This window comes from Pseudophryne corroboree, chromosome 1, assembly GCF_028390025.1.
Source record: "Pseudophryne corroboree isolate aPseCor3 chromosome 1, aPseCor3.hap2, whole genome shotgun sequence".
Taxonomy (NCBI): Eukaryota; Metazoa; Chordata; class Amphibia; order Anura; family Myobatrachidae; genus Pseudophryne; species Pseudophryne corroboree.
The window spans coordinates 368,244,987-368,266,999 of NC_086444.1; the positions used below are offsets into that span (position 1 = coordinate 368,244,987).

The 22,013-nt window shown below is 49.1% G+C and overlaps 1 protein-coding gene across 1 annotated transcript in view; it reads left to right on the top strand.

The window, feature by feature from the left end:
* The first annotated feature begins 1,325 nt into the window (after positions 1 to 1,325).
* GGT5 (gamma-glutamyltransferase 5) overlaps positions 1,326 to 22,013 on the top strand; it is a 231,551-nt gene continuing 210,863 nt past the window's right edge. Inside the window, exon 1 of the mRNA XM_063935507.1 lies at positions 1,326 to 1,565. Coding sequence (XP_063791577.1) covers positions 1,326 to 1,565 — 240 coding nt within the window. The remainder of the gene's footprint in view (positions 1,566 to 22,013) is intronic.

A 22,013-nucleotide genomic window follows, 5' to 3' on the forward strand; every position in this document is an offset into this window, starting at 1 on the left:
GACTCAGTCAGTCACATACCATATCTGTGTGCACTGCTCAGGCTCAGGCCAGTGTGCTGCATCATCTATTATCTATATATAATGTGACGACATGTGATGACACAGCTGGCGCGTCGTGTCGCTCAGTGGTAAAAGACACGTGGTTACTTTCCTAGCCCTGGTCCTACACATGGACTTCATCAATTGCCAATATGTTATTAGTTATATGTTAGGCAATATTGTATTGTATTGTATGATGTTATTGTTACAAGGGTACAGTTATGTTTTCAATGTATATATATGAATGTAATGGTTATTGTGTTATAGTTTGTAAAATAATGTTTTCCCAATATGACTGATCAGATAACCTGTGTGTTTGCTGTTGTGTAGATACAGCCAGTCTCAGATGTCAGTCCATACACCCCCCTCATTCTTCCCCACACAATGGATTCCAGGCCACACAATCAGATTAAGTAAGGTTACTTTAGTTAACATCTATTGTGGCCTAGGGGACATGCCTGGGCATGTGAAACTGTTCTGGGGGTGTCGCCTTATTGTAGAAAAGACAAAGGCTTGATAATAGCAAACAGGGGAGGAGAGAGAGATCTGAGACAGAGAGAGAGAGTGGCAGGAGACTGACTAAGAAGTAATGTTCTGTCAGGAGCTCCAAGAGGGAATTGTCGTGTAGAATTGGATCACAGAAGTGTGCTGAGCTGTGTTATAACCTATTCTGTCAATAAACCACTGTTGGTTTTTCATCTACCACCGTGACTGAGTGATTTTGGAACCCAATATCCTCACATTTGGCGGCAGCAGTGGGATCACTCAAGACACCAGCAGAAAGGTATAAACCACAGCAGGCAATGGATTCCGCCCCGCTATGCTACCGATACAACAAGAAGCATCAACTACAGGACCTCTGTCGAGCAAGACGGATTGAGTTTAATACAGTGGATACCAAGGAATCCCTAATTGGAAAACTGGCTCAATGGGACTTTGAGCACCCTTGTGATAATGAGGAAGAGGAGGATATGGTCCAGGCCTCAGCGGAGGAGACCAGTAGTGGAACCAGGGCAGTGGAGCTTGTGGTTGGAAGTTCATCAGCATATCGGCAGGCTGGGAAGCCGGATCTGTTATGTATAGTTACCAAGATGCAGTACATTTGGGAGTACTGGAATGAAGCTCAGTGGGAAATCAGCAGGTGGAGAGTATCCAGCATACAGGACAAGTTGTGTCATCTGGGGAATGCATTCATGCACTGCAGAAGTGAAGCAGCCACATGGAATCTGCTGGGGGAGCCAGAGTTTGAGGAATTCAGGGAGGAAGTGATCGAAACAGTGGCCCAAATGACACAAAGTATACAATATACAGAGACGGAAGGGCAAGTGCAGAGTAAATGGTCTTCCCGGACAGATCCAGAGGAAGTTGCATTGGATCGGGGGCCCCTAGATACCCCAGCATGGCGAGACCAGGGTTACAGGGTGGATGCGGAAAGGCACCACCTGCAACAGCTTCTCCCATACCCAAGGGAAGAAGTTGCCCAGTGGTCTATATGGAAGGAAGCACGCGTTGAAGTGAAGAAAGCAGTGAGCACAATCCAGGCACCCCAGGAGGAACTGCACTACAACTTCCCTGTTGCTGAGACGGAAGATGAAGACTTAGTGAGAGAGCGTCAAGAACTGTCTGCCCAGTATGTTACACTGGAAAAGGATGACCTTGACCAGGTTGATGCAAGGAAGCACTGTCTGCAACCCGTTCTCTTGTCCCTGGGGGAATGTCGCAGTAAAACACTTGGTGACCAGTCTGAGCTGTGTTACAACTGGCCATTTGCGGGCTTGGAGGATATAGAAACCATCGCAGAGTGCCAGCGAGACATTGAGGAAGAAGTTGCCACTATCACCCGACCACCACCTCAGCAACAGAGCCTCCAAGGGAATCCTTCAGGTGAGCACCAACCAGTCCTGGCTATTGAGCCATTTACAGTGTTGTGTTTGGGGGAGGCTACTGAAAATGAGAAGGGAGTGGGGTCTGTCATTCAAACACCCCAGGAGAAGATGCACTATACCTTCCTATTGGCAGAGGTGGAAGAGGAGATCTCTGCGAGGGCAGCAGTAGGTGGTAATGTACCAACTATAAGCATGGTTAGGGCAAAGAGTGTCTCACTTCAGGCTGATCAGCATATTCGGCTGAGGGAGGCCTATTGTGAAGCTATGTTCATGGCTGCCCCCGTTATTTTATCAGAAAAGGATGTTCAGGAAGGGCCCAGTGTATCCCCAGCTACTGCATCTCTCCCAGAAGATTCTGGAGGTCTGTTCCCATTCAGTGAACTTGATGGTAAGGAGCTGCAATCTGAATGCCTGAATCTTCCCTGTGACTTAGAGAAAATCCAGGTATCAGACATGGTGAAAATAGCATCAGCTCAGGAACTGGAAGGGAACATGTTGCTCTACTCTAGGGCACCTGAATGTGTTTTGGACTGGCATTGTGTGCAAGGTGAAATGACTGACTCTAACCAGGACAATGGTGGTCAGCCAGGACATGTAGCAGTGAATGGAGAAGGTAATGCCACTGTCCCTGTGAACCTACATCCATGTTCCAGTACAACCATGGTCGAGTTGGTGGGTACACACAAGGGAGGTGAGCAGATTGTACTCCAGGTCAAAGCATACAGGACTCAGAGTAGGATCCCACAAAGTACCAAGCCAGCCAGGCTGGAGGAAGCATTTACCCAGGAGAGCACAGAAGAAACTTCTGGCATGCAGGAATCCCCATTGTGCCCTGACAATTACCATACCCGTGGTTCATGTTTGGGGGAGGAAAGCCACTGTCCTGATGCACCAGAGGTGATGGAAGTGGGGTTCCCAGGGAATACATTGTTGGGGAGGGAGAGTGAGGGCCCCAGAGATCAGATTTTGTTTATGGAGGAAAATTGTGACTATCTGCAATGTGAGGTTACCCAGTTGGGTGTAGGGGAATTATTAGGTCCCCAGGTGCAGTTATGGGACTTATTGAATTACACTGTTGCACATGCTGTTACCCCAACCCAGCGGCTGTCTACAAAGGGGACTTTGCTTAATGTATTTAGATGGGACACCGGGGGGAAATACAAGAACTATGGACTGCTGATCACGTTTCCACCGGACCCTGGTAAGACTGTATTGAGTTATGCACTGTGGGCCACACACCCACCAGACCGGGGAAAGAAATTCCCACACAAGCCTCATGACAATTACCACAGACTTTGGACCTGGGACGCAGGTGGGCTCCGTACAAACTGTAAAATGCTATTCACAAAAACCACCAGACCCACAAGAGAAACCTGCCAGTCATTGTTATGATGGGGCACAGACTGTCTGATGTAGAAGAGCATCACTGCGCTCAGCAAGCTTCAGCTACTTAGGACACAGGGCGAGAAAGTAGGGGAAGGTAATGTGACGACATATGATGACACAGCTGGCGCGTCGTGTCGCTCAGTGGTAAAAGACACGTGGTTACTTTCCTAGCCCTGGTCCTACACATGGACTTCATCAATTGCCAATATGTTATTAGTTATATGTTAGGCAATATTGTATTGTATTGTATGATGTTATTGTTACAAGGGTACAGTTATGTTTTCAATGTATATATATGAATGTAATGGTTATTGTGTTATAGTTTGTAAAATAATGTTTTCCCAATATGACTGATCAGATAACCTGTGTGTTTGCTGTTGTGTAGATACAGCCAGTCTCAGATGTCAGTCCATACACCCCCCTCATTCTTCCCCACACAATGGATTCCAGGCCACACAATCAGATTAAGTAAGGTTACTTTAGTTAACATCTATTGTGGCCTAGGGGACATGCCTGGGCATGTGAAACTGTTCTGGGGGTGTCGCCTTATTGTAGAAAAGACAAAGGCTTGATAATAGCAAACAGGGGAGGAGAGAGAGATCTGAGACAGAGAGAGAGAGTGGCAGGAGACTGACTAAGAAGTAATGTTCTGTCAGGAGCTCCAGGAGGGAATTGTCGTGTAGAATTGGATCACAGAAGTGTGCTGAGCTGTGTTATAACCTATTCTGTCAATAAACCACTGTTGGTTTTTCATCTACCACCGTGACTGAGTGATTTTGGAACCCAATATCCTCACATATAATATTATATATATCTGTCTGACTGCTCAGCTCACACAGCTTATAATTGTGGGGGAGACTGGGGAGCACTACTGCAGTGCCAGTTATAGGTTATAGCAGGAGCCAGGAGTACATAATATATTATATAGTGAGTGACCACCAGACACACAGTGCAGTTTATTTAATATATCCGTTCTCTGCCTGAAAAAAGCGATACACACAGTGACTCAGTCAGTCACATACCATATCTGTGTGCACTGCTCAGGCTCAGGCCAGTGTGCTGCATCATCTATTATCTATATATAATATTATATATATCTGTCTGACTGCTCAGCTCACACAGCTTATAATTGTGGGGGAGACTGGGGAGCACTACTGCAGTGCCAGTTATAGGTTATAGCAGGAGCCAGGAGTACATAATATATTATATAGTGAGTGACCACCAGACACACAGTGCAGTTTATTTAATATATCCGTTCTCTGCCTGAAAAAAGCGATACACAGTGACTCAGTCAGTCACATACCATATCTGTGTGCACTGCTCAGGCTCAGGCCAGTGTGCTGCATCATCTATTATCTATATATAATATTATATATATCTGTCTGACTGCTCAGCTCACACAGCTTATAATTGTGGGGGAGACTGGGGAGCACTACTGCAGTGCCAGTTATAGGTTATAGCAGGAGCCAGGAGTACATAATATATTATATAGTGAGTGACCACCAGACACACAGTGCAGTTTATTTAATATATCCGTTCTCTGCCTGAAAAAAGCGATACACACAGTGACTCAGTCAGTCACATACCATATCTGTGTGCACTGCTCAGGCTCAGGCCAGTGTGCTGCATCATCTATTATCTATATATAATATTATATATATCTGTCTGACTGCTCAGCTCACACAGCTTATAATTGTGGGGGAGACTGGGGAGCACTACTGCAGTGCCAGTTATAGGTTATAGCAGGAGCCAGGAGTACATATTATATTAAAATTAAACAGTGCACACTTTTGCTGCAGGAGTGCCACTGCCAGTGTGACTGACCAGTGACCTGACCACACTGACCACCAGTATAGTTAGTAGTATACTTATATTGTGATTGCCTGAAAAAGTTAAACACTCGTCGTGTGACTTCACTTGTGTGTTTTTTTTTTTTTTATTCTATAAAAATAAAACTCATTCTGCTGACAGACAGTGTCCAGCAGGTACGTCATTATATAATATATAATATATACCTGTCCGGCTGCAGTAGTGATATATATATATTTTTTATATCATTTATCATCCAGTCGCAGCAGACACAGTACGGTAGTTCACGGCTGTGGCTACCTCTGTGTCTCTGCACTCGGCAGGCAGTCCGTCCATAATTGTAATACCACCTAACCGTGGATTTTTTTCATTCTTCTTTATACATACATAGTTACATAGACATCTTCTCTTTATCAACCAGTCTATATTAGCTGCAGACACAGTACAGTACGGTAGTTCACGGCTGTGGCTACCTCTGTGTCTGCACTCGGCAGGCAGTCCGTCCATAATTGTATACCACCTAACCGTGGTTTTTTTTCATTCTTCTTTATACATACATAGTTACATAGACATCTTCTCTTTATCAACCAGTCTATATTAGCTGCAGACACAGTACAGTACGGTAGTTCACGGCTGTGGCTACCTCTGTGTCTGCACTCGGCAGGCAGTCCGTCCATAATTGTATACCACCTAACCGTGGATTTTTTTCAGTCTTCTTTATACATACATAGTTACATAGACATCTTCTCTTTATCAACCAGTCTATATTAGCTGCAGACACAGTACAGTACGGTAGTTCACGGCTGTGGCTACCTCTGTGTCTGCAGTCGGCAGGCAGTCCATAATTGTATACTAGTATCCATCTCCATTGTTTACCTGAGGTGCCTTTTAGTTGTGCCTATTAAAATATGGAGAACAAAAATGTTGAGGTTCCAAAATTAGGGAAAGATCAAGATCCACTTCCACCTCGTGCTGAAGCTGCTGCCACTAGTCATGGCCGAGACGATGAAATGCCAGCAACGTCGTCTGCCAAGGCCGATGCCCAATGTCATAGTACAGAGCATGTCAAATCCAAAACACCAAATATCAGAAAAAAAAGGACTCCAAAACCTAAAATAAAATTGTCGGAGGAGAAGCGTAAACTTGCCAATATGCCATTTACCACACGGAGTGGCAAGGAACGGCTGAGGCCCTGGCCTATGTTCATGGCTAGTGGTTCAGCTTCACATGAGGATGGAAGCACTCAGCCTCTCGCTAGAAAAATGAAAAGACTCAAGCTGGCAAAAGCAGCACAGCAAAGAACTGTGCATTCTTCGAAATCCCAAATCCACAAGGAGAGTCCAATTGTGTCGGTTGCGATGCCTGACCTTCCCAACACTGGACGTGAAGAGCATGCGCCTTCCACCATTTGCACGCCCCCTGCAAGTGCTGGAAGGAGCACCCGCAGTCCAGTTCCTGATAGTCAGATTGAAGATGTCAGTGTTGAAGTACACCAGGATGAGGAGGATATGGGTGTTGCTGGCGCTGGGGAGGAAATTGACCAGGAGGATTCTGATGGTGAGGTGGTTTGTTTAAGTCAGGCACCCGGGGAGACACCTGTTGTCCGTGGGAGGAATATGGCCGTTGACATGCCAGGTGAAAATACCAAAAAAATCAGCTCTTCGGTGTGGAGGTATTTCACCAGAAATGCGGACAACAGGTGTCAAGCCGTGTGTTCCCTTTGTCAAGCTGTAATAAGTAGGGGTAAGGACGTTAACCACCTCGGAACATCCTCCCTTATACGTCACCTGCAGCGCATTCATAATAAGTCAGTGACAAGTTCAAAAACTTTGGGTGACAGCGGAAGCAGTCCACTGACCAGTAAATCCCTTCCTCTTGTAACCAAGCTCACGCAAACCACCCCACCAACTCCCTCAGTGTCAATTTCCTCCTTCCCCAGGAATGCCAATAGTCCTGCAGGCCATGTCACTGGCAATTCTGACGAGTCCTCTCCTGCCTGGGATTCCTCCGATGCATCCTTGCGTGTAACGCCTACTGCTGCTGGCGCTGCTGTTGTTGCCGCTGGGAGTCGATGGTCATCCCAGAGGGGAAGTCGTAAGCCCACTTGTACTACTTCCAGTAAGCAATTGACTGTTCAACAGTCCTTTGCGAGGAAGATGAAATATCACAGCAGTCATCCTACTGCAAAGCGGATAACTGAGGCCTTGACAACTATGTTGGTGTTAGACGTGCGTCCGGTATCCGCCGTTAGTTCACAGGGAACTAGACAATTTATTGAGGCAGTGTGCCCCCGTTACCAAATACCATCTAGGTTCCACTTCTCTAGGCAGGCGATACCGAGAATGTACACGGACGTCAGAAAAAGACTCACCAGTGTCCTAAAAAATGCAGTTGTACCCAATGTCCACTTAACCACGGACATGTGGACAAGTGGAGCAGGGCAGGGTCAGGACTATATGACTGTGACAGCCCACTGGGTAGATGTATGGACTCCCGCCGCAAGAACAGCAGCGGCGGCACCAGTAGCAGCATCTCGCAAACGCCAACTCTTTCCTAGGCAGGCTACGCTTTGTATCACCGCTTTCCAGAATACGCACACAGCTGAAAACCTCTTACGGCAACTGAGGAAGATCATCGCGGAATGGCTTACCCCAATTGGACTCTCCTGTGGATTTGTGGCATCGGACAACGCCAGCAATATTGTGTGTGCATTAAATATGGGCAAATTCCAGCACGTCCCATGTTTTGCACATACCTTGAATTTGGTGGTGCAGAATTTTTTAAAAAACGACAGGGGCGTGCAAGAGATGCTGTCGGTGGCCAGAAAAATTGCGGGACACTTTCGGCGTACAGGCACCACGTACAGAAGACTGGAGCACCACCAAAAACGACTGAACCTGCCCTGCCATCATCTGAAGCAAGAAGTGGTAACGAGGTGGAATTCAACCCTCTATATGCTTCAGAGGTTGGAGGAGCAGCAAAAGGCCATTCAAGCCTATACAATTGAGCACGATATAGGAGGTGGAATGCACCTGTCTCAAGTGCAGTGGAGAATGATTTCAACGTTGTGCAAGGTTCTGATGCCCTTTGAACTTGCCACACGTGAAGTCAGTTCAGACACTGCCAGCCTGAGTCAGGTCATTCCCCTCATCAGGCTTTTGCAGAAGAAGCTGGAGGCATTGAAGAAGGAGCTAAAAGGGAGCGATTCCGCTAGGCATGTGGGACTTGTGGATGCAGCCCTTAATTCGCTTAACAAGGATTCACGGGTGGTCAATCTGTTGAAATCAGAGCACTACATTTTGGCCACCGTGCTCGATCCTAGATTTAAAGCCTACCTTGGATCTCTCTTTCCGGCAGACACAAGTCTGCTGGGGTGCAAAGACCTGCTGGTGACAAAATTGTCAAGTCAAGCGGAACGCGACCTGTCAACATCTCCTCCTTCACATTCTCCCGCAACTGGGGGTGCGAGGAAAAGGCTCAGAATTCCGAGCCCACCCGCTGGCGGTGATGCAGGGCAGTCTGGAGCGACTGCTGATGCTGACATCTGGTCCGGACTGAAGGACCTGACAACGATTACGGACATGTCGTCTACTGTCACTGCATATGATTCTCTCAACATTGATAGAATGGTGGAGGATTATATGAGTGACCGCATCCAAGTAGGCACGTCACACAGTCCGTACTTATACTGGCAGGAAAAAGAGGCAATTTGGAGGCCCTTGCACAAACTGGCTTTATTCTACCTAAGTTGCCCTCCCACAAGTGTGTACTCCGAAAGAGTGTTTAGTGCCGCCGCTCACCTTGTCAGCAATCGGCGTACGAGGTTACATCCAGAAAATGTGGAGAAGATGATGTTCATTAAAATGAATTATAATCAATTCCTCCGCGGAGACATTGACCAGCAGCAATTGCCTCCACAAAGTACACAGGGAGCTGAGATGGTGGATTCCAGTGGGGACGAATTGATAATCTGTGAGGAGGGGGATGTACACGGTGATATATCGGAGGGTGAAGATGAGGTGGACATCTTGCCTCTGTAGAGCCAGTTTGCCATCACTGTCACTATTACTGGAGGCCGCAGCAGCAATCTCCCCCTCCTCCTCACTAACCTCAACCACCTCACTCACCTCCTCCCTCTCACTCACCTCCTCCCTCTCACTCACCTCCTCCACCTCACTCACCTCCTCCACCACACTCACCTCTGACCAGTGGCGTCACAAGCCGGGTGCGGGGGGTGCGGCCCGCACCTGGGTGTGACGCCTACTAAGGGGTGACACCACACTGTGGGCTCCTCCGCAGTGACAGGAGCCGAGCGCTGCAGTGTGAAAGTCTGCTACAGCACCCGGCTCCTGTCATAGAAAAGGAGCCGACAGTGCTGGTAGACTGTCTCCGGGGCAGCTCAGTACAGCCCAACATCTCCAGAGATGTTGGGCACGCCCCCGGAGTGATGCCCCAGCGAGGCCACGCCCCTTTGTTGCCAGTCACGCCCCCTTTTTGCCGCGAGCGCGTACCGGGTGTCACCACACCCGGTGATGCCACTGCCTCTGACTGGGACATAATCAGGACAAACAACAAATAACACTGATAAAACAAAACACTAAACACACTCCTCCACTACCACTACACACCACACACCAAACACACACACACACACACACACACACACACACACACACACACACACACACACACTCACTCACAAACATTGACAATAGACGTTAAAAAAAAACAAAGACAAAAAACTAGACAGACTTTTAAATAACTAAACAACAAGTATGACAAGACTACTTACACACACAGTACAAAACTCAACAATCGCAAATAACCTCCTCAAAACCGCCAAAAACTCCAAACAACTCACCAACTCCTAACACACCTTCCTCTCACCTCTCCACTAGCTAAACCCACGAGGTGCGGACGGTTTTATAGTAATGAGCACAGACACTCCTCAATCACGAATCAAACCAATCACGGACGAGTGACAAAAACGAAACTTAGAAAAAAAACGCGTCCGGGAACGGATAAACACTGCCGTAAACGAAAAATGACGCAGTCGTGAAAAAACCTCATAACACGGCCGCAAATCCTCAAAATCGGCCACATTCTACCTTTGAAAAACACGAATGACATCGACATCGGAAAACACGAATATGAAAAATACGGCAGCTTAGAAAATGAGTCGTAATAAATTCAAAAAGTTGCAACTTTACACATTCGATGTCATTCGTGTTGGAACTTTAATCTCATTCTGAAAAATACGAATTTTAGTAAATATACCCCTGTACATTGTGCACTATTTGGATTAAATATGTAATATGTTTTGATAGCTTTCCATGCGTTCACAAACTCTACCGTAAATACCCATACCACGCGCTAATGCACAGGACCGCAGGAGCGACCATACACAAATTGCGGATATGTGCATGCACGGCAGAATAAGTATGCGCACGAAGGCCATCTGTGTGTAGTTTGTACTTGATGTGTGTACTGCAATATTTTTCGACTTTGACAATATTAACCAACTTATTGTGGTGCCAGTGGCTACTGACACCTCAATTAGCTCAAAGTCCTTGGATGTTGTGCGGGTTTTGAAGATATATGTGAAGAGAACTTCTCGTCACAGGAAATCGGACGCTCTATTTGTCCTTTATGATCCCAACAAGATTGGGTGTCCTGCTTCTAAGCAGACGATTTCTCGCTGGATCAGGCTTGCTATCCAGCATGCTTATTCGACGGCAGGATTGGCTATTTTAAATTCTGTTCAGGCCCACTCTACTCGTAAGGTGGGTTCTTCCTGGGCGGCTGCCCGGCGTGTCTCGGCTTTACAGCTTTGCCGAGCAGCTACATGGTCAGGGTCGAACACGTTTGCTAAGTTCTACAAGTTCGATACTTTGGCCTCTGAGGACCTAAAGTTTGGTCAATCTGTTCTACAGGAACCTCAGCACTCTCCCTCCGGTACTGAGAGCTTTGGTACATCCCCATGGTACTAAATTGGATCCCAGCATCCTCTAGGACGTAAGAGAAAATTGGATTTTAATTACCTACCAGTAAATCCGCCGCACAGTAGCACCACTACACCAGGTAGAGCCCCTTTTTACACATTACGGCAGACAGCGTCACCTTTTTACGGGTCTGGGACTCCAGGTCGACAACAAAAAGGTCGACACACCTTAGGTCGACGCCAATTGGTCGACACACCTTAGGTCGACATGGACAAAATGTCGACATGGACAAAAGGTCGACAGGAACAATGTCGACATGGAAAAAAGTTGACATGAGTTTTTTATGTTTTTTTGGTGTTGTCTTCTTCGTAGAGTGACCCCAATTAGTGCACCGCGCTTCGGGCATGGTGCCTTCGCTCCGCTACCGCTTCGCTCGGCACAGATTACCGTTCCAATCGTAGTACACGTGGATCGTTAAGTATGAAAAGGTTCCAAAAAAGAAAAAAATTGTGAAAAACTCATGTCGACCTTTTTCCATGTCGAACTTGTTCCTGTCAACCTTTTGTCCATCTCGACCTTTTGTCCATGTCGACCTAAGGGTGTCGACCAATTGGCGTCGACCTAAGGTGTGTCGACCTTTTTGTTGTCGACCTGGAGTCCGGATACCCCTTTTTACACATTACAGCAGACAGCGTCCTATTTTTACACATTACGGCAGACAGCGTCCCCTTTTTACACATTACGGCAGACAGCGCCTCCTTTTTACACATTACAGCAGACAGCATCCCCTTTTTACACATTATGGCAGACAGCGTGCCCTTTTTACACATTACGTCAGACAGCGTCCCCTTTTTTACACATTACGGTAGACAGCGTCCTCTTTTTACACATTACGGCAGACAGCGTCCCCTTTTTACACATTACAGCAGACAGCGCCTCCTTTTTACACATTACGGCAGACAGCGTCCCCTTTTTACACATTACGGCAGACAGCATCCCCTTTTTACACACAGTATGGCAGACAGCATCCCCCTTTTTACACATTACGGCAGACAGCATCCCCCTTTTTACACATTATGGCAGCCCCCTTTTTACACATTACGGCAGACAGCATCCCCTTTTTACACATTATGGCAGACAGCGTCCCCTTTTACACATTACAGCAGATGTCCACCTTTTCACGTTACGGCAGGCAGAGTCCACCTTTTACACGTTACGGCAGGATAGGTCCCCTTTTACACATTATGGCAGGCAGAGTCCCCCTTTAACACAGTACGGCATGCAGATTCCCCCTTACACCCCCCCCCCTACCCTTAGAGTGTAATGTAGTGTAGTGAAGTGTACTGTGGTGTAGTGTAGTGTAGTGAAGTGTAGTGTAATATACTGTAGTGTAGTGTAGTGTACAGTAGTGAGTGTAGTGTAATATAGTGTAGTGAAGTGTAGTGTAATATAGTGTAGTGAAGTGTAGTGTAGTATAGTGTAGTCCCTTACCCTCAGTCAACAGTCGCGCAGGTTTGAGTGGAGCCCTCTATATCCACTGAGCAGGTGGCGAGGAGGACTCTGCCAGCCGCGGCACTCCCAGCTCTGCCTCTGGACGCTGACAGGCGCCGCGCGACACTCGCACAGCACAGAGAGGCACAGAAGCACTAGACCACCAGGGCTGTTCGAGGAGCGGAGGAGGAGACTGCCTTGCAACGGAGCAGCCGAGGTTGGTGCTGCGGCATGGTACACTCGCAGGGTAGGACAGCCAATCGGGGACAAGGCGCATCTGATGCGCTCCTATCACAAGTGCGCTGTGTGCAATGCACACAGCGCACACACCTAGTTACGGCACTGGTAGTCACCATCCCGGTGATCAGCATACCGCCGCCGGGATCTCGGCCACCAGAATGCCGCAAGGACTATTCCCACTAGTGGGTGTCCATGACACCTATTGAGTGGGAATAGAACCTGTGGCAAGCGCAGCATCCCACCAAGCCTGCAACATGGAGAATGCTGCGAGCCCACAAGGAGCTTCGTTTCGCTCGCCCCCTGCCAGCATTCTGGCGGCCGGCATCCCGACATCAGTATGCTGACCGCCAGGATCCCGGCTGCCGGTCAACCATACCCAATGTACCTGAATGACTACTTGTGCCTGTGTAGGATTTTCAAATATGTGTAGTTTACTGTATACAAGGATTTAAAACCTTATAGGAACTGAGATCTAAGGTGTATTACATGTAGTTATAAAAAAAAAGTTTATTTTATGGCAGTAGTTTCCAAACTGGGGACCGTGACACCCTGGGTTGCCTTGGGAAAAAGGGGGGGGGGGGGGGGGGGGGTTAATGGACCCTGCAGTGGTGCCGTAGTTTGGTGGTCCAGGACCAATTCAAATGATTTATACTTAAATTGGCAAAACCAGTCCCTCACCACATAACTGAATCTAAGGATGACATATTATAAACACAATTTACTTCATTTTATATTTTTTTCTGAATTTCACAATAAGAAACTTTGGCCTAGGGGTGCCGTGAAACAAATTCTGATATTCTAGGGCAGGGGTGTCAACCCGCGGCCTGCGGGCTGCATGCTGCATCCTTTTGCGGCCCGCGGGCAGGGGTCCTTTTGCGGCCAACCACCTTGCTTGCAGTGAGGGCAGGAGAGTGCAGTGCGCGCCTCTCCTGCTCCTCAGTCCGGTCTCCGGCGGTGGCGCAGACCGGACCGATTTTCGCAACAGAGCGATTAAGGCAAAAATGTGCATGTGCATGGTACGCAGTGCGCATGCGGTAAGTATTTTAGCACAAAACTTAGTAGATTTACTCACGTCCGAACAAAGATTTTTCATCGTCCTGCTGATCGTAGTGTGATTGACAGGAAGTGGGTGTTTCTGGGCGGAAACTGACCGTTTTCTGGGAGTGTTCGGAAAAACGCAGGCGTGCCAGAATAAAACACGGGAGTGTCTAGAGAAACGGGGGAGTGGCTGGCCGAACGCAGGGCGTGTTTGTGACGTCAAACCAGGAACGAAACGGCCTGAGCTGATCGCAATCTGTGAGTAGGTCTGGAGCTACTCAGAAACTGCTAAGAATTTTCTATTCGCAATTCTGTTAATCTTTCGTTCGCTATTCTGCTAAGCTAAGATACACTCCCAGAGGGCGGCGGCTTAGCGTGTGCAATACTGCTAAAATCTGCTAGCGAGCGAACAACTCGGAATGACCCTCAATATCTCCCGTATAGTGGCAGATACACATAATGTGCAGTGCCAGAGAGACATGATATGCCCCCCAGCAGTGCCAGCTACACATGACATGCACCCCAGTAGTGCCAGCTACACATGACATGCCCCCCGGCAATGCCAGCTACACATGAGATGCCCCCCAGCAGTGCCAGCTGCACATGACATGCCCCACAGCAGTGCCAGCTACTCATGATATGCCTCCCAGCAGTGCAAGCTACACGTGACAGGCTCCCCAGCAGTGCCAGGTACACATGACATGCTCCCCAACAGTGCCAGCAACACATGACATGGCCCCCAGCAATGCCAGCTACACATGATATGCCCCGCAGCAGTGCCAGCTGCACATGATATGCCCCCCCAGCAGTGCCGGCAACACATGACATGCCCCCCAGCAGTGCCAGATACACATGATATGCTCCCCAGCAGTTCCAGATACATAAATGTCCCCACAGTGCAGATATACCCCCACAGTGTCAGATACATAAATGCCCCCACAATGCCAGATACATAAATGCCCCCATAGTATAGATATGCCCCCACAGTGCCAGATACATAAATGCCCCCACAGTGCAGATATGCCCCCACAGTGCAAGATATATAAATGCCCCCACGGTGCCAGATACGTAAATGCCCCCACAGTTCCAGATACATAAATACCCCCACAGTGCAGATATGTCCCCACAGTGCCAGATACATAAATGCCCCCACAATGCAAGATATATAAATGCCCCCACGGTGCCAGATACATAAATGCCCCCACAGTTCCAGATACATAAATACCCCCACAGTGCAGATATGTCCCCACAGTGCCAGATACATAAATGCCCCCACAGTGCAAGATATATAAATGCCCCCACGGTGCCATATACATAAATGCCCCCACAGTGCCAGATACATAAATACCCCCACAATGCAGATACATAAATACCCCCACAGTGCAGATATGTCCCCACAGTGCCAGATACATAAATACCCCCACAGTGCAGATATGCCCCCACAGTGCCAGATACATAAATGCCCCCTCAGTTCCAGATACATAAATACCCCCACAGTGCAGATATGCCCCCACAGTGCCAGATACATAAATGCCCCCACAGTGCCAGATACATAAATGCCGCCACAGTGCAGATATGCCCCCACAGTGCCAGATATGACCCCACAGTGCCCTGCCTGATTCATAAATGCCCCCACAATACCTGCAGTGCTGGGAGGGGGAGTGCTGCTGAGGGCGCGGGCGGACTCTTCCCAAACTGTTGTGTGCGCAGCGCTGCACAGCGCGCACACAAAAGTTTAGGCCGGGTAGCACTGCAAGCTGGCTCCAGGCACGACTATGGCGGCGCCAGCATACGGTGCCCATTAAGGGTGGTGCCCCGGCAGCAGCTCTATTGGAACATGCCTGGAGTCTATGTACGCGGGTGCAGGATTGTGTGTATACCATTTTTGTAGTTTCTACACGCTGGAGGTGCAATACAAATTTTGAGACGATTGTCCGTTTGGGCGTTATTGTTCACACAATGCAAGCTACGCATCGGTATCTTAGGGGAGGTATATTAAAATTCTAATTATGTAGTTTTCATATTTCCCACCTGAAGAATACATATGTTACATTTCATCCTAACATATCGGGAAGTAAGAGAATGACGACACCCATAGAGGGAGAATATAATCTGTGGCAAGCGCACCGAGCCACTGTGACCGCAGCATGGCGAGCACAGCAAGCCCGCAAGAGGCTTTCTAGTGCTCACCCTGCTGCCGAAATACTGGTGGCCGGGATCCCGCTGTCGGTATACTGTCGGCCGCGATTCCGGCCACCGGTATTTCATACTGAATCCGTCACACATAATGCCCATATTAGTCGTGCTGCTTACACACATAATACCCACAGTAGTAGTGCCACTTATACACATAATGCTCCGAGTAGTAGTGCCGCTTATACACATAATGCTCCCAGTAGTAGTGCCGCTTATACACATAATGCCCCCAGTAGTAGTGCAACTTATTCATATAATGCCCACAGCAGTGCCGCTTATCCATATAATGCACCCAGTAGTAGTGCCGCTTATATACATAATGCCCCCAGTAGTGGTGCCACTTATACACATAAAGTCCCCAGTAGTAGTGCCACTTATACACATAATGCCCCCAGTAGTGGTGCTGCTAATACATATAATGCACCCAGTAGTAGTGCTGCTTATACACATAAAGCCCCCAGTAGTGGTGCTGCTTATACACATAAAGCCCCCAGTAGTAGTGCTGCTTATACACATAATGCCCACAGTAGTGGCCCTTATACACATAATGCCCACAGTAGTGCCCCTTATGCACATAATGCCCTCAGTAGGAGAATAAGGGAGACGGGCACAGAAAGGTGCAGCAGGGAGTGGGCAGTGGAGGTAGGAGTGGAAGAAGAGTGGGAGGCGGTGTGATGGAATAGGGGATGAAGCAGTTAAGGAAAGAGCTTAGAGAGGACAGAAAGGTGTAGAGATCGGAGAAGAGTGAGATAAAAGAAGAAGCTTTTAAAAAGGAATAAGAATCTTTTTCTTCCTGTTCCAGAGGGAACCAACGGGGCCAGCGATGGAGCCTCTACTACTAGAAGGCTGCTGTAGCAGTAAAAAAAATCCTATCTACAGCAGCAGTAGTGGGGGATCGGCACTGAAGTGCCCTGATGCTGCTGCCTGTCATATAGATTGACAGCCACAGCAGCAGTGAATAGCAGCAGAGTGGGGGGGAAGGTGTGATATGCTTTGCTGGGGATTCGGTCTCCAGGTCGACAGTAACTAGGTCGACATTATCTAGGTCCACTGGGTTTCTAGGTTGACAGGGTATCTAGGTTGACATGAGTTTTCCGCGATATTTTTCTTTTATTTAACCTATTCATACTTAACGATCCACGTGGACTACAATTGGGAACGGTAACCTGTGGCAAGCGAAGCGAGACACCTTGTCTGAAGCATGGCGAGCGAAGCGAGCTATCCGAGGGGACACGGCGCACTAATTGGGGTTCCCAGTCACTCTACGAAGAAAACGAGACAAAAAAACTCATGTTGACCTTTTGACATGTTGACCTAGAACATGTCGACCTAGCATCCCTGTTGAACTAGTTACTGTCGACCAATAGTGGTCAACCTAGACACTGTTGACCTAGTTACTATCTACCTTCCATACCACACCCGCTTTGCTGGTGGTTGGGATGCCGATGGTCAAAAGACTGACCGCGGCATCCCGATGGGGAGAATCCCAACAGGAGTTAGGTAAGTATATTTACCCTCACCCTATACCCCTCTCTTCATGCAGATTAACCCAAACCCTGCCCCACCACCCCACAGACTAACCCTAACCCTCCCTGGAGGTGCCTAACCCTAACCCCCTGGGCCGCCTCCCTGAAGCCAAACCATAGCACCCCCTCCCCGCAGACTAACCTTCCCCGGGAGTGCCTAAACATAACACCCCCCTCCCCGGGAGTGCCTAAACCTACCCCCTTTCCAGCAGCTTAATCCTAACCCTCTCCAGGGGTACCTCAACTTAACCTCCACCCCCGTATCCCGTGTCCTAACACTATTGAGATGCGGGTGTCTGGAATCTGGCGTCGGCAATTTGTGCGATGTCGGCATTCCGTCGCCGGTCTTGTGCCTGAGTGCCTGGATTTTGACTGCCTGCCGGCAACTCATACCACTCCCCTCTCCAGGAAGGCACCTCCCTGCATGGTTGATTCTATATCGGAGTGGGAGAAGGTACCTTCTGATGTACCTAGGGGAGGAGACACGTCACCAGGTGGAGGAGCTACGGGCAAACAGGGTACCCAAAAAGTACGCTCGCCATGCTTCGGGCTCGCCACCTGATTACTAAAGGTAATGGTGGTGTGGATAGTAGATAGCATTGCTCCTCCCCCTTGTGTTGTGGCTCCTCCCCCTGACGGAAAAGGTCCCTTAGCCCACTTGATTCTAGCATCTACCCTCCCTGCATTGCTGGCCTTGCAGGGGAGCTGGATAGATTTCAGAACAAACACATTGTGTCATTTTACAGGACAAATACTGGGTCCTGTCACTGACAATGTGATGTGTACCCAGACTTGTCATACTGGTGGCTGAGGATTACACAGAGCTCTTACCTGCAGAAGCTCTGTGCTGGATCCTCCTAGTAGTAGGTGGTGGTGAAGAGGGGAGTAATTGCGGGCCGTTGGAGGGGGCGGGGCCTATGAATGGGCGGGGCCTCAACGTCTTGATGGTCCAGCTGTTGGATCAGGGCATTTTTTCCCCTCTGTCTCTGAAGGGAGGAAATGTATCGCTGGCCGAGACAGGGGCGGGGCCTGCATGAGGGGCGGTCCTTGGCTGTGGGTTGGCTGCCGATGCTGTACATTGTCTCTGAGGAAGGTGGGGAGACCAGCACTGAAAGCCAGGCTTTGACAGTGAGAACAGCTGTTAATTGCTGAGCAGGGAGAGCGCCTCACTAACAGCACAGCGCCTCCCTGCATTGCTAACCCCGCTCCCCCTTCCAGCGTCACACTGTGCTCACGCCTCTGCCCTGCCTGCAGCTCCCGTCCCACACTAATGCCGGCTGCAGTAAAGAGCCTCCGCTCTCACTGCCTCGCTCTGCACTCAGGACAGCCACCGCTGTGTTATCCACAATGACGGCGGTGACGCGTCCCCTGTATTTCCGTAGTCGCGCATGCGCAGTCCTAATTTTCAGAGTAACCCGTAAAAACCGGGAGTTATAGGCAGGTTTCCGTGGCAGCGGGAGGCTCAATGAAAAAACGGGAGCCTCCCGCTGAATGCGGGAGGGTAGGCAAGTCTGGTATGAGTGGAATTATTACACTTACTTGACTCTGCCCAGGTTATACAGCAGAACCCGACATACTGTAAGTCATACTTGCCTACTTTTGAAAAAGCATTTCAGGGAGATGTGAAAGTAACACCTATCAGCGCGGACGTGTACTGCTACATCTGAGAGGCGTGTCCTAAAAATGACTTACATCCAAATGTAAATGAGCCCCAAAGTTAGTAAGATCTACTTGTTGAAGAAAAGACACTGATATTTTGCAGAATTGTTTGTGTATTGTGTTTTACAAGAGGTTCCATATACTGTAAGTGGACATGAGAAACTTTATTTAAAATGCATGTAGCCATAGGGATCATTGTGCCTTATAACCAATGCAGGGAAATGGCACTGATGTTCCCATCTGAATGTATGTATCTGTGATTATTTTTTTCCACCCAAGAATGTAACAGCTGCATCAGTACCGTAACTAGGCATTTTAGCGCTGTGTGCAAGAAACGGCATTGGCGCCCCCCCCCCCCTGTGTAAAACACAGGCAGTGCGCGCCGCAGGCACGCTCAAATTTTTTAGGGGCGTGGCTTCATAGGGAAGGGGTGTGGTCACAAAATAATACCAATTCATACTACGGTGCACGCTATTCTCCATTATTCAAATTACGCCGCACATTAGTGCCACTACACCACGTAGAGCCCCTTTTACATATTACGGCTGACAGCACCCCCCTTTTTACACATTACGGCAGACAGCGTCCCCTTTTTACACATTACGGCAGACAGCGTCCCCTTTTTACACATTGCGGCAGACAGCGTCCCCTTTTTACACATTGCGGCAGACAGCGTCCCCTTTTTACACACAGTACGGCAGGCAGAGTCCCCCTTTTTACACACATTACGGCAGACAGCATCCCCCTTTTTACACATTACGGCAGACAGCGTTCCCCTTTTTACACATTATGGTAGCCCCCTTTTTACACATTACGGCAGACAGCGTCCCCTTTTTACACATTACGGCAGACAGCGTCCCCTTTTTACACATTACGGCAGACAGCGTCCCCCTTTTTACACATTACGGCAGACAGCATCCCCTTTTTACACATTATGGCAGACAGTGTCCCCTTTTTACACATTACGGCAGACAGCGTCCCCCTTTTTACACATTATGGCAGACAGCGTCCCCTTTTTACGCCTCCAGCAGCACTGTCCTGGCAGGCACCCATCTCCTCCCCCTCCCCACACGCTGATTGTTGGCCTCAGTAGTCAGTACTGCTGGAGGTGAGGCCAACAGTCAGCGTGTGTGTGTGTGTGTGTGTGTGTGTGTGGGGGGGGGGGTGCCTGCCAGGACAGTGCTGCTGGAGGTGAGGCCAACACTGGCAGGCACACTGTCAGTCTTAGTGCCAGTGGTTACTGATTCAGACATATAGATTGGTAAATGCTCAATTTATTGATTTACCAAGTGGCTGGCAGCCGCGATACAGCAGCATACTCACTGTTAGGCTGATATACAGTGAGTCTCCGTCCTGCTTCCGCTGCTGCTGCCTGCTTTGATCGGCCACGGAGCCTCTCGTCTCTGTGTGACTGGAAGTGAAATCCAGTCCACCGCACCGCTGAGCCTGTCCCGCAGCCCGCTTCGTCTCCCGGTCACATGCACTGCAGCAGGAGAGGAGGAGGGAGGGGGGCCGCTGCAGAGGTGTCTCCGTCCCCCTCAGGGGGGGTTTCTGAATACTCAGAACCCACTCCCCCCCCCCCCCCCCTGCGTGCAGGACAGCACTGCAGCGGCGGCCGGCGGGAGGCAGGAGGCAACGAGAGTGGGATGCGGACAGCGGCCGTGCGGTGGTGTTGCCAGAGGGTGCGCCCACAGTGCAGTGGCACTGTGTGCAATACCCCTCTGGCACACACCTAGTTACGGCTCTGAGCTGCATAATGGGGTTAAGGTGCAATCGGGGAAATTGCTGGACTATTCAAGGAGTCAGGGAGATTGCTGCTATTTCAGGGAGTCTCCTACAGAATGAGGGAGGGTAGGCAAGTATTCCTTTCATATGTCTAAAGCACATGTGTTAACTGCTAGGTCACATTAAACACATCTACTGTATATGCAGTGCATAGTTGCCTACCCTCTCTCATTCTGCAGGAGACTCCCTGAAATAGCAACAATCTCCCTGACTCCCTGAATAAATAGTCCCTCAATCTCCCTGATTGCACCTTATCCCCATTATGCAGCTGCTACATTCTTAGTGGGATAAAAATAAATCAGAGATACATACATTCAATGTATTGAATGTATGTATCCCTGTATTGGTTATAGTAAGTAGTGTTCACTCTAGGCTGTTTTAGCAGGGCGCCACGCCCTGCCCGTTTTTTAGCAGGCAAAACCCGCCCTGCCCCTTTTGCGGCGCCCTGCTAGAACAGCCGCCCGCTTCCTGCCCTACCAGCGTGTAAAGATGCCGTGCACATGCGCGCGGCATCCATACACGCATTGGGAGAGAGCTGGGGGAAGCCCAGCACCGACGGAGGTGCTGGGCACGCCCCCAACAGTGACGTCAACGGCCACAGACGCCCTCTATAGCAGCGTCTGTGGGCCGCACCGCCCACTGAAATGACGGGGGCGTGGCCATACCCCCGAATTTGCATAAGCGCGCCCACGTTTCCGTGCGCACGACGATGTGCCCCCGAACTCCGGCACCCTGCCCCTGCCTCTGCCTAGAGGGAACACTAATAAGGCACCATGGGGCAGATGTATTAACCTGGAGACGGCATAAGGAAGTGATAAACCAGTTATAAGCGCAAGGTGATAAACACACAAGCCAATCAGCTCCTAACTGTCAATTTGCATATTGGAGCTCATTGGCCAGTGCGTTTATCACCTTGCACTTATCATTGGTTCATCACTTCCTTATGCCTTCTCCAGGTTAATATATCTGCTCCAATGATCCCTATGGCTACATGCATTTTAAAGGTTTCTTGTGGC